This window comes from Xiphophorus hellerii, chromosome 6 (genome assembly GCF_003331165.1).
Source record: "Xiphophorus hellerii strain 12219 chromosome 6, Xiphophorus_hellerii-4.1, whole genome shotgun sequence".
Lineage (NCBI taxonomy): Eukaryota > Metazoa > Chordata > Actinopteri > Cyprinodontiformes > Poeciliidae > Xiphophorus > Xiphophorus hellerii.
The window spans coordinates 9,938,431-9,950,614 of record NC_045677.1 but is presented as its reverse complement, the minus strand read 5'-3'; the positions used below and the strand labels follow the sequence as shown (position 1 = coordinate 9,950,614).

The window sequence follows — 12,184 nt, the reverse complement described above, 5'->3', positions numbered from 1 at the left end:
CATTTACTCAAACCATCACAGCTGACCGGTGGTGTAATTTTCTGGTGTTTTGTAAGTTTAGTCATTGCAAAGATGTGTTTAGATCTTTTTGGATGCAGCAAGAGTTGTGCCAGACATCAATGTGTTGTCCACAATGGTGTTGACAACCCAACAATGGTTGTGTTACAACACCATTGTTGACAACACAACAATGGTTGTGTTACAATGGTGTTGACAACACATTGATGTCTGGCACGACTCTTGCTGCATCCAAAAAGATCTAACTTCATTGCACCACTGTCAGCAGAGACCAGTGTGGAAAGTCTTCATTTCAGTACTTCATAACTATGCCACTGCAGTATGTGCTGGTCCCAGGTGTTACATACAGTATACTGCTATTCCTTCACTTTCTACCTAGAACTACTATATCTGTGCCACTATGATAATCAGCCATTGCCACTAAAGTGTTGTGCATTCTCCTCAATACACACAGGAGCTTCTCATACTACAGTATACTGTATATCATGCATAATGGGGAACAAACAGGATTCTTAATTTCTCCCAGAAGACCTCACTAAATGTCCATCTTCTGATTTATTTACATTTTTGCTCTGTTGTTGTTGCATGAGTAAATGAATTAATGTCCAAAAATTTGTTTCATTGTTGGCTATTAGTATGTAAAGCTGCTTTTCAGTATCAGTGATATTTGGTAGATCACTGCTGTTTTTGAGATTTTCACAATACCTCTGGTAATGTGAAAAAAGGGGGAGGGAAAGAAGCAGCATCACTTAGCTGCCACTTTGTCATTTAGCAGATGGTAAATGACAAAGTGGCAAATGAAAATATATCCAGAATCGTATCCTACATTTTGGAAGCTTTTTAAAAGCATGCTCTCATGTCTTGCGTTGACACTTTGCAGTCAAACTTAAATGATGCTAATGAAAGCAACATTTCCGCTAATGTGTATTACACACAAGTAGATGATAGGAAAGGATAAAAATAAAGTGCTGTGCAAGGCATTGCTTCGAGCCAATTGCAAACATAACCTCGTGATACAACTTTGATCCATTGCCCTACATTGCAACATATAGGATTTTTTAACATGCTGCATGTGCCTCTTCAACGCAACAAGTGTCTACGATGCTATTTAAAATCACATAGAGTGGAGGAAACTTGTTTACTAACTGAGCAGGCAGAATAAATGTTGCTGCCAAAACTGTTTGGCTAAAAATATTATATTCCCCAGTTCATAAAAAGTCCTTAATAATCCAAGTCATTGTAATGACCTTAGAGCTTTACTTGGATCTTGGTGAAATAAAACCTTCTTCCGTGTGTGTGCACAGTACAGGGAACACACAAACACACAGGGTCTTGCTATTTGAGTTCACTATCCTCAGAAACAACTCCAATGACGGACTTTGACCCCGTAGCAGAAACGGTTGATTGGAACCTTACAAAATGAGATGTGCAACAGTCACACAACAAATCAAGTCAGTAAAACACTTTGCATATAGCTGCAGTCCCCATCATAGAACTTGTCAGCCCTGTCCTGATAAACATCCAGCTTTAACTATACTGGTTTGACTGCACTGAGGCTTCTAGCCTGAAGTCTCAGTAAAGGTGTTAAGGTGGTTCTTTTGAACATTGTCTGCTCTGTTCTGCCTTTTTTTTAATCTCAACTGTGGGTTTATTCAAGCTAACGCATAGCTTGCCCGAATATCATGCACTATTGCCAGAGACTGGGCTTCATGTGGTGTGCTGAGGGTCCAGTTGCATTGTGTACAAGCAGAGGAGGAAACCATAAGTTGCTTTTAAGTGTGGCTACCATCTGGGATTTTATTTCTGGTTGAACTGCATGCTCATGTTATTTGCTACAGGCTATTTTTCAGCACCTTGAGAGCAGCCGCATTGTACAGAAAGATTTGATTGCACATGCTCCTGCAAGAAAACTGCAAAGCATTTTGTTTTTTTTAACAATGTTGACTACCTCATTAAGAATAAGAGATGATCATGAGTGTTCTAATTGCCTCAAGAGGATCATATTTGGAGTAAAACAAAAGAGGAGCAGTGGGAATTTTTTTTGGTGATTTGAAAAGGGCTTGACTATAATGAACACAATGATTGAAGAACCGCCTTTGTGTTTTTAGGAGAATGCCTTTGCCTTGACGGCTACATGAAGGACCCGGTCCACAAACATCTTTGCATCCGCAGTGAGTGGGGGCCCAATCAGGGGTAAGTTATGATAATTGCCTCATGATGATTTGTGATTGCTCATTACCATGTCAGGGTGGAACATTGGGACAACAAAGGAATCATACTCCCCATCAAACCAAGAGTTATTATGTTGCTTTGATAAATCAAAACAAAGTGCGATGTGACCACATGCCGTACGTTGTGACCACATGCCATACGATGTCAGGAGTGGGAAACAGAACTCCAGGTTCACCAAAGCATTTTGCTCCGGACTCACACCTAAACATTTGATGAACATCCCAGGCAAGGCTTGAATTTCTATTGTATAAGGAAAAGTTGTCTGTTGCAGTTCAATAAGCAAAAGTATCAAACAGCATTATTAATTACTGCTTATTGGAATGTCACATATTAGAAGAAAGAAAATGCATACAGTGCACTCTAATTTTTTTCTATTTGATTTTTTTTTATGAGAAAACACAGAACCTATAGGGACTTGCATTGTAACACTAACTTGTAAAAATAAAATCACTTGTGGCTTAAACTCCACAGGATACCTTTTAAGAAATGTAATAGACTAACTAAATACCCCATTAGGCTCACTTTCTTTTTTTTTAATAATGTGGATTGCCACTGAGTTCTGGAGCCACTTAAAATCTCTCTGTAGGGTAAATGTGGCAATGAAAAGAATAGCTTGTGCTAATTTCTTACACTGCAATGACTTCCAGCAGGCAGACCAGACATTTTCGTTTGTGTTCTGACTATATTCATGCCACAGTTTGTATTATTTTATACATTTTTTCTTTTTTGCTAATTTCCTTCAGCTCACCCAACTGTGCATCTCTGCTTCTTGTTCCTCTGGTCTTCTTCCTGTGTCCCTGTCACTGTGTAACAGAGTGGGCACCCATGGGTGACTTAAATGTTTAATGATCGTAGCCCATGGCATGGAAGCCGCTCCCCCTCCTTACTGATGTTCTTTTTGCTTACAGTGGTGAAGGAGTTTGCTCCAAACGACATCGGGCCCCTGTCACTTCCCTTTCTTGCGCTTTCACTTTGCAGACTGTTAAGTCCCAGAGCTGCCACTCCCCATTAATCTCTATCATTCTCCCTCTCTCACTTCTGCCTCTTGGCATCTGTCTCATTCCCACAATGTTTTTCTCACTCTCACCGCTTGTCCCTTTTTATTTTTTTCCCCCCAGCTTCTGCTGCTTCCATCTACATCTGTATCTCCCGCTTTTACTGTGCGTCTTCCTTCCTCTGTCTCATTCTGTCATCGCCTCTTATCCACTCCCCTGGTAAATAGATATGAGCCAAAGTCACATTTTATGTCAGCTGCTGCAAAACACATTTTCAGTCTGCTGATTTACACATAAGACACTGTGGTGCTGCGAGTGAATTGTGAAGGAATGTTGCTCTGGTAGACGGAGAAGCAGGGCTTGAGATTTTGGAAAGTTTGGACAAGAAGGATGGGTATTCTAAAAAAATAAAAAAAAATTTGCACTTCTCCAACTTTGATTCTAATAATCAGTTTTGCTCTCTCCTCTCTTTGTTGTCTTTGTGTCTGATCTATTTTTTCCTCCTGCAAGTCCCTGGCCTTACACCATCTTCCAGCGTGGTTTTGATCTTGTGATGGGAGAACAACCCTCTGATCGCATTTTCAGGTAAGAAGAACTTCACAAAACTTACTTCTATCTGACTACATTATACATTCTGCTTTGCTGCCATCAAATAACATGTATCGCTATATATCTATGACTGTTTCTCTATTGATGATTGTTATGAGCCTGCAGGTTCATGTAGCCTGTGAATTTAAAAACAGCTCTAATTACCATGGAAAACCAGAAAAAATTGATTAAACTTTTTTTAACCTTTCGCAATATTATTTATTTTTATTTTTTTGCAGATCAGCAATAAAAACAGAACATTCTTTTTTTGTTGCATGACAACAAAAACTTTTCAGCTCATTTAGACCACTCTGACTGATAGCACTGTTTGTCAGGAACAGGTAGAAGAACATGGCCCAAAGATCCAAAGTTGAATTAAAAGGTTTGTCTTCCCCATTGGCATATTATCCAGAGTTAGCCGAAGGTTTTAAAATGTCCACAACCAGCTGGTCATCCTAATTTGACCAATTTGGATCTTTAGCTCATTTTATCAAACAATCCAGCACTTTACCTTTACTTGAAGTCACGTTTTGATGAGCTGTGCATCCACAATTTTGCTTGCTTAAGCATATATTATTATTTACCAAAATTATTGTTACAGGAAGTATAATGAGGCAGAACAAATACTGAAGATAAATGCTGAGAGCAAGCATTCAGACACACAACACTTGCCTTCCACTCAGTAATAACCACAGGGAGTTCCTCTAAGGATTGAAAACATGTTTTCCTCCCAACATGTTTCCTCATGAGGACTCTTAGTGTTTTCCACCTCCAGTTTCTGTTGGAGCGAAGCAAATAAGTCGTACGGCAGTGCACAAGTCCCAAGTTGTCCATTATAAAGCAGGGCTCGTTAGGTGGCAGCTAATTTATCCTGTGGTCACCCTTGTACGTCATCCTGCATCACAGGGAACCTCGGCTCCACCGCCAAACACGGTCCCAGAGGAGCAAGTGAAATAAGATGTGGCAACTGTTTCCTGAGGAATAACATGAAAATAATACTACTTTTAGGAAATGTAGTTCCAACAGCAAACTCCTGAAATTAAGCCTTATTTAAATAAAAATAACAGCTGCACTTTGATCCACTTAAAATCTTAACTTTGAAACAAGATGATTAATTAGCTTCATGTAATTAAATGTTCCGTTTCTGCAGTGGTTTAATCACTCTGGGTTCGCACCGAGTGGTCGTTCACACAATCCTCTGATTTCCCTGCCCTTTTCAGATGCTAAGCTTGCATTTTTATTAAATGCAAATTGACCAATTGAAAATTTTGAAATGCAGGTATTGAGCATAAAAATGATTATTTTGTGGGGGAAAAAAAATGTCTTTTGTAGCACAAGTCGGCATACATTATTCATCAAGGCTAATACAGCATTTCAGGTTAATCAGCTCACAATGTTTAACTTAAACTTTTAAATACTGTGTTATACCTGCTATGAATGGAAAGGTTGATGATACCATTGTTACACAAATAAAAAATTATTTGATGTTTTTGTTCCAGGCATGTGTTTTTTACAGATTCATTGTTGTTTTGGTGTCTCAGGGGGAAACTCTGAGTGGCCCCATTTTACCAGGGTTTTGTTCCCTCTGTTAAGGGACCATTTTATGCAGTAAATTATGATTTTGCTTAAAGGCAAATTAAATGACTCCGAATCAACTTAAGTTTGTAACATGAAATGATTCATGAAATTAAGACATTCATCTTTAAAAAGTTGCTTTTTTTAATGCAACATGTTGTATTTGGTTCCACAAAGAATGAATTTTGGTGGCTTTTAAAATTTACACAGAATATCCCCGTGTGTATGTCAACCATTGGTAATGTGTAGGAATGATTTTGCATTTGGCCAGGGTTTCCATATTGATGTCTATGGTAAACACAAAGCAAAAATCTTAGACCTTAAGTGGTTGGTTACTTGGATGCCTGTGACAAGGTGGCAATGATTACAGCTGAAGAGCCAAAAACCCGTGAAGGAAATCTGTCAATATTTTTCAAATTTCCTTTTCTTTCTGTGGAGAAATTTTGGTTTTTTTGCACAAAAGCCACATTCTCCTATTCACACTTGGTGACTCTCCGAATCTTCCATAATGACTCTTATTGATATTGGCTAAAAATAGACAGAACGACTTACTGGTCTGATATAATAACAAATTCAGATTTTAGCAGTGTTTTGGCTCTTACACAGAATAATTTAATTGCATATCCACAAGAAAGTAATAAATTTTCAGATCTATTTTTCTTGCCATTAGTTTGGAAGCTATGTGCTTGAATTTTTTCCAGAAATATCATCACCCTGTAGGTAAAAATGTATCCATTCATTTTTTTTTACAAATATTTTGTTTTTCTTTGTTTTGAAACCTAAAAATGGAAACACAATTTTAGCACTTTCAAAAATAACAACAAATTTTCTATAGTAGATTATCAAGTTTTCTCTGAAAAGGTCATGTAACATTTGACAAGCGTCATGGAAAGTCAAAGGAGTCTGTCAACTCTGCTCTCGCCAGATTGTGGTCGGTTGGTTTGGTGACAGCAATTTGCCAGTTGTGTTTCCCCACAAAGAGAAGAAAGGGTTAATTGAACTATAGGTGTGAAGTTGTGAATTGTTATGCATGGAGGATTTTGTGGAGCTCAGCATAGCTGCCCTTTCCATTTGCATTTTGTCAAGAGAAGTGTGCTGTTTTCAATGTTAAGGAGGAAAGCTTTGATTGTGCTTTGGGCGCAGGAAAGTAAAGATTATTTGTGGGCATCAAGGATTCATCACCTGGTCTTTTATGACACTGTAGGTTTGTCTGTGTGAGACCAGCTGACCAGTCCTATGATAAGACTATTTGTATTATCCAAACAAAAAGAGAGGTGAGGAGCAGACTATAAAAATGAGTTTTATTTAGCTAGACTGAGGGCAAAAAATTGTCTCTTTAGATTGCAAAGGTTGCAGACTCACAAGGTGTACATGCATAAGCAACATTTTATTTCACTTTGCCTTCATGTCATTCTTTTCACTTTTAAAAAGCCCACTTCTGTGACTGTCTTCTTCTAGATTTACATACACCCTGGGAGAAGGAATGTGGCTTCCTCTGAGCAAAAGCTTTGTCATCCCTCCTGCTGAGCTCGCCATCAACCCGTCAGCCAAATGCAAGACAGACATGACAGTAATGGAGGATGCGGTAGACGTAAGGTGAGAGACATTTAAAGATGCCACTTTTCTTAAGTATAGCTTTAGGAACTGAGACAAAAGAAGCTTCAATGGGAAGAACAATTGTTTCATTAAGCATCATGATCTTATTGCTAATTACACTCCAACAAAAAGTTTGTCATCACCACACTCAAATGTAACAAAGACATTTGCTGGCTTTAAATGATGACATATATTATCATACTTTTATGTCATCCTGCATAAAGTAAAGTAAATGTCAACTCTGACAGCTACCCTTTTCAGGAGACTTGCTCTGCTCTGTATTCTAACTTCATCTGCACTTGTTTTTTTTTTATTAACTATTGTTTCTGTGAGTTTTAATCATCGCACTGTTGTTGATGAAGAGGTCTTAGTGGTCATGATTCACAGGGTAATAAAATTCTGAGTTCAAACACAAAATCAATTATGGAGAAGCAGCAGGGGGAAAAAAAGGAAAATAAAACTAAGAACTGGCTGGTGATTTGAAGCCAGAAGCAGTGTTTCGATTGTTAAATGGTTCATAACTCCGAAGACAATCCGCTCTGCATGCAACGACTGCGTCTGTGTCTAGACTGCAAAGAGAGCAGTAACTGAGCCAAAACAAAGCTGCAGTGTTAAATTGGACCCAGCCGACATCAGGGAAGCAGCAGAATTATTTAGCCACTTTGCTTTTCTACCAGTGGGTGGATAAGTTGACCCAAGAAATGTTCATATCAGGACGCCAATGTAACCAGAGCTCTTAATCAGGTTCTGTAAATTTAGGCTTGAGTCGATAACATGTTCTCTGTTTTTACAAACATTTTTGCTCCTCTCCACTTCTGTGTTATCTTCCCAGTGCTGGGAGGAAATAGAAGAATGTGTAGATATTTGAAAACTAGACATTAAATAAAAACACAATATATAATGACCTTTTTATCCCGGTTTATAGTGTGAGACATAGAGTTGACATACTGTACATATCAATACAATACAATAAACCATATTAGGTTTCATTGGAAAAATTACAAGTTGTGCTACAATGTGTATGCCATGCAGATAATTGACACAGAATGCACTTTAAAGGAAAGTCGGACTAAATATAGAACTATGTAGCATAGATGTCATCTCTTAGCTATGGATGTGGGAAGGTTTAACCCACTCATTGTTCATAATAACCCTCGTATCTACTGTGGGATTAACTAGGCCACATTTTTTACATTGGTCCACACAAAATTAATGGACTAGTCATAACTCCAGCAAGTATATGCAACTATAGTCTAGTAATAAATTTGGTAATGCATCATTAACTTGCATTGTTTATTACTTGAGCAGAATCCGATTCTTTGCACTGGTCTGCAGGTTTGCATTGCCATTTCATTAAAACAGATCTTTTTTTTTATCATATAACTACTCTGAAGTATTCTGTAAACTGGGACACACAGAATGTTTTTCAAATTAAAGACGTAATAAAGAATCACCTCCATAAAGGTTGATTGTACTGTGGATTTTCAAATTTCCACACCTGCATCTGGTTATAGGCGTCTTTTCACGTTGCACTCTGACTACCTGGTTTTTAAAACCACCAGCAGGCATAATTTTGGCTGGATATTTGACAACACTTCTCGGTAAAATTAGCAGAAATACTTTTAAATAATCTAACTCTCCTCTGAGACCCAACTTTTATACATTGTTTACAAAATCCAACCAGCTTGAGTTTAGGTCCTTTTCAAATCAATTCCAGAAACTTAATATTAACATTCTTTATCAATCCTCAAACCAGTTTCGATAATTTTTGGGATCTTCATCCATTCAAACTCCCAATTTCCAATGTTCAACGATCTGAATGCCACCGTCAGATGAAAAAAAATGCTAAAGATGTTTATGAACAACTCAAGAGCATAACGTAGCTGCTGCACTTTTGTCACCTGATTGTGCACAATTTGTCTCCCGTTCCACATCACATAAATGCTATATTTAATTGAAAGTTGGGAACTGGAACGACTATTGGGTTGCAGTAAACTCAACCAATTTGAGATAATTTTGGCTTTGTGCCATGATGCATTATAATTATTTAGTTTCCTGTGTAATCGTTTGGTCCTTCCATCTGTATTCATCTTGAAATTCTAATGATTAATATAATTTGATTTCATCTCATATTTTTCCTGATTTAAATTGTAAATGTTTTGACTGACATATTGTGAATGGTACATTTAAAACTATGTGATAATGCTGTATGCTTTGTAGATATTTCAACAGTGAGCTGGACAGTTGGGAGGCAAATTAAAAGAGAAAAATATGAACTGTCCTTTTTTTTTTAACCGAGTAGTTACAATATGAACTGCTCTATTAAAAAAGGAAGAGCTGAACATTACTGGGGAAAAGGGCACAGCTTTATTTAAATAAATATGTCACTCACTGAGTCTGAATTATTTTCACACACAATGATTTTTCTTTATATAGTCTTGGAGTCATTGAACTTGTCTCATTAAGCTGAACCCAGTGACTTTGTGGCAATTCATAAAGTTGTGTCTTTTAAGTGCTGCACAGTGAAACATAAACAAGAAATGGCTTCATTATACAGAGAAAATACATGCATGGGCCTGTTGATGAGCATACATCACCAGCGTGATGAAAATGATTTCTGAGATATGTGCATAGAAATTTCATCTGCATACTCCAGCTGTGTGTTACTAATTCAAACTGGTGTCCAAACCAGAGATGGTTAGGAGTAAGCCACAACTCAAGATATGAAATGAAGGAGTTTGTATTTGCAGTTTGAAACTATCAGAAGTCAAACATAGCGGTGATATGAGGGCAGGGACATCCATGACTGCGATGTAGAATAGCTGCTTCCCCCACATACAGGTATTAAAACTGCTGAATAAAATAACGAGATGTCAAACATCTATGTTATGGTTGTTATGTTCTGAATTGTGCTTGATCGTTTATCTGGTGACCTCCGTAGCCCCACCGTTTCATTTTATAAACACAGTTTCAGATAAAATTTGAGTAGCACTCATGCACTTCATACACAATCACCAACTTCTGTTTGCAAAGGATATGTGAATCAACTGCTTTCGACTGAATTGTGTCATTTTGCTTCCAAAACAGTCTGATTTATTCAAGCCATTCAGTCGTCCATCCATCTTATCTGGCACTTATCTGAGATCACTTTCCCAAGGTAGCTGGACCAAAAACAAGACACGCCTACTCAAACATGCATCATTGTTGATATCTGATACTGATATCAGCCAGTTCCAACTTCTATGTGGAAAATAAAATACAAGAAAATATTTTAAAATAGTCAGTGATTCGATTTTTTCGACATGTCACGCAACATGTGTGAAAAAGCAGTTGCTGTAAAATAATCATGCAATTATTAAAACAAAGAAAAATGCATGCAGAATAGACAAACCAGAAATGCATCTAAAAGTTGCAAAACAGTGACTTTTGAGGAGTAGATTTGAAAAATTCTTCTTTAGAAAAATATTTATATTTATAGTAGGGGAGGGTAGACCGACATTCATTTTCATGGGGTCTTAATCTGGCTCACATAAATTATTAAATATTTAACAAATATTTGCAAAAAAAAACCCCGTTTTCTAAGTAAGCAAATAGACCAATGTGGTTAAAAAGTGATAGTGCTGAGTTAACAAATGTGTGCAAAGTTTGGCACCTGGTAATAACTTCAACATAGATGAACTCTAGTTACAAATAATAGGGGGAAAAACAGCATGTAGTTTAATGCCCTAGATGTAAGAAGGTTTATCACAAGAAAATGTCCAAGATTTTAGAATTTTTTTTCCTAATTTGTAGCCCCTTGTGCCTCCTGTAGGCTCTCACAGAAAGATAACATGTTCTTTTGTGAAGCCCTCATCAAGATAACATGAACAAAATGCAGATCATCATCCAACAATTTCAAACAGTGCAACCCAGCATTCGCTCACTCCTGCTGCTCTGTCAGCAGTCTGTGTCTAACCAGACTTAAGAGGTGCTACAATTGGGGAAAAAAATCTTACAGCTTTTTCATTGAAACATACGGTGCAGCTTTTCCAATCTTTCTTTTTGGTCCAGTACTTCCAGATCTGACTTTTTTCCCTTATTTTTACACAAGACCTAACAAATTCCTGTGACCGTCAGGATAAAATATGGCTCAAAATTCTGACAGTCAACAAAATTTTACCTTTAACCTTTGGTAGTCTTATTCTGCCCGTTTAATATTATTATTATTGGTATTAATATATTTCTTACATATGTCTTCGCTGTGGGGAAGTCAGAATAAAGAAACTGTGGAGTGTAAAGGCATAAAGTACTGAAAGAAAAAATATAAATATATGATTTTTATAATGTACAGCCCTATTGACGTTCATCAATAGTTGTTGATTCAAGTTTTGTTATGTACGATCTATTCTCTGTTCATTTTGCTTAAATTCACGTTGGACACTTTCTGTATGTAGCTATATTATCTTTACACAAGTTTGTACTTTATTTCTGTATGACAATGTGTTACATCAAACACATAAATGATTCACAGTTCAACTAAATTCACAGTGTGGGAAGCTTAGAAAGTATATAAATATGCATTTTTATGTTATTTTATCACACCTACAAATCATTTTTGTTGTCTGAACATTCCTTTTGTGAATATTTATGATGTCAAGATTTTTAAGCTCTCTGTTGGGAAATTGCAGTGAGGATGCGTTGTGTTTACACACTTTCATCTGTTTTTCTTTTTTTTTTAACATGCTATTTTGATTTGGCAGCTTTCTACAAGTCGCTGTGTAAATAGCTCATCTCCTTCTGATCTGTGATCTAATGAATGCTCTCCTCAGCGATCCCTCAGGGGCTTCACAAAAACACTGTTAACACCTTCTTGAAACATGCTGATTCACTGTTCTTCTGAGCTGCGTTCCCATGTGTTTGATTGTCATTTGTAACTTTGTTGCTTCCTGGCAGAGAGATAAGTGACAACAAACGCTGATCTTTTTCCATTGTTTAGCTGGTGTCACAGAAGTTCAAGCAATTTGGGAAAAGAAAAAAAACAAAACATTGTGAAGTATTCTTTATACTTTTTTGATGATGTATTAGCTTGAAACTAGTTTTTTTTAAATACAGCATCTGTAAAATCACTTCAGCATCTCCCAGTATCAAGACATGAACAATTTAAAGAAAAAAAATTACATTTGGACTTTTGAAGCAAAATT

At 37.0% G+C, this 12,184-nt stretch overlaps 1 protein-coding gene across 5 annotated transcripts in view; it reads left to right on the top strand.

Moving 5' to 3' along the window:
- The window catches only part of astn1 (astrotactin 1), a 351,664-nt gene that overhangs the window by 115,530 nt on the left and 223,950 nt on the right, over positions 1-12,184 (top strand). For all 5 annotated transcript variants that reach the window (XM_032565575.1, XM_032565574.1, XM_032565573.1 and 2 more), the window contains 3 exons: positions 2,127-2,211; positions 3,756-3,830; positions 6,867-7,004. In XM_032565575.1, the coding sequence (XP_032421466.1) occupies positions 2,127-2,211; positions 3,756-3,830; positions 6,867-7,004 (298 nt within the window). The remainder of the gene's footprint in view (positions 1-2,126; positions 2,212-3,755; positions 3,831-6,866; positions 7,005-12,184) is intronic.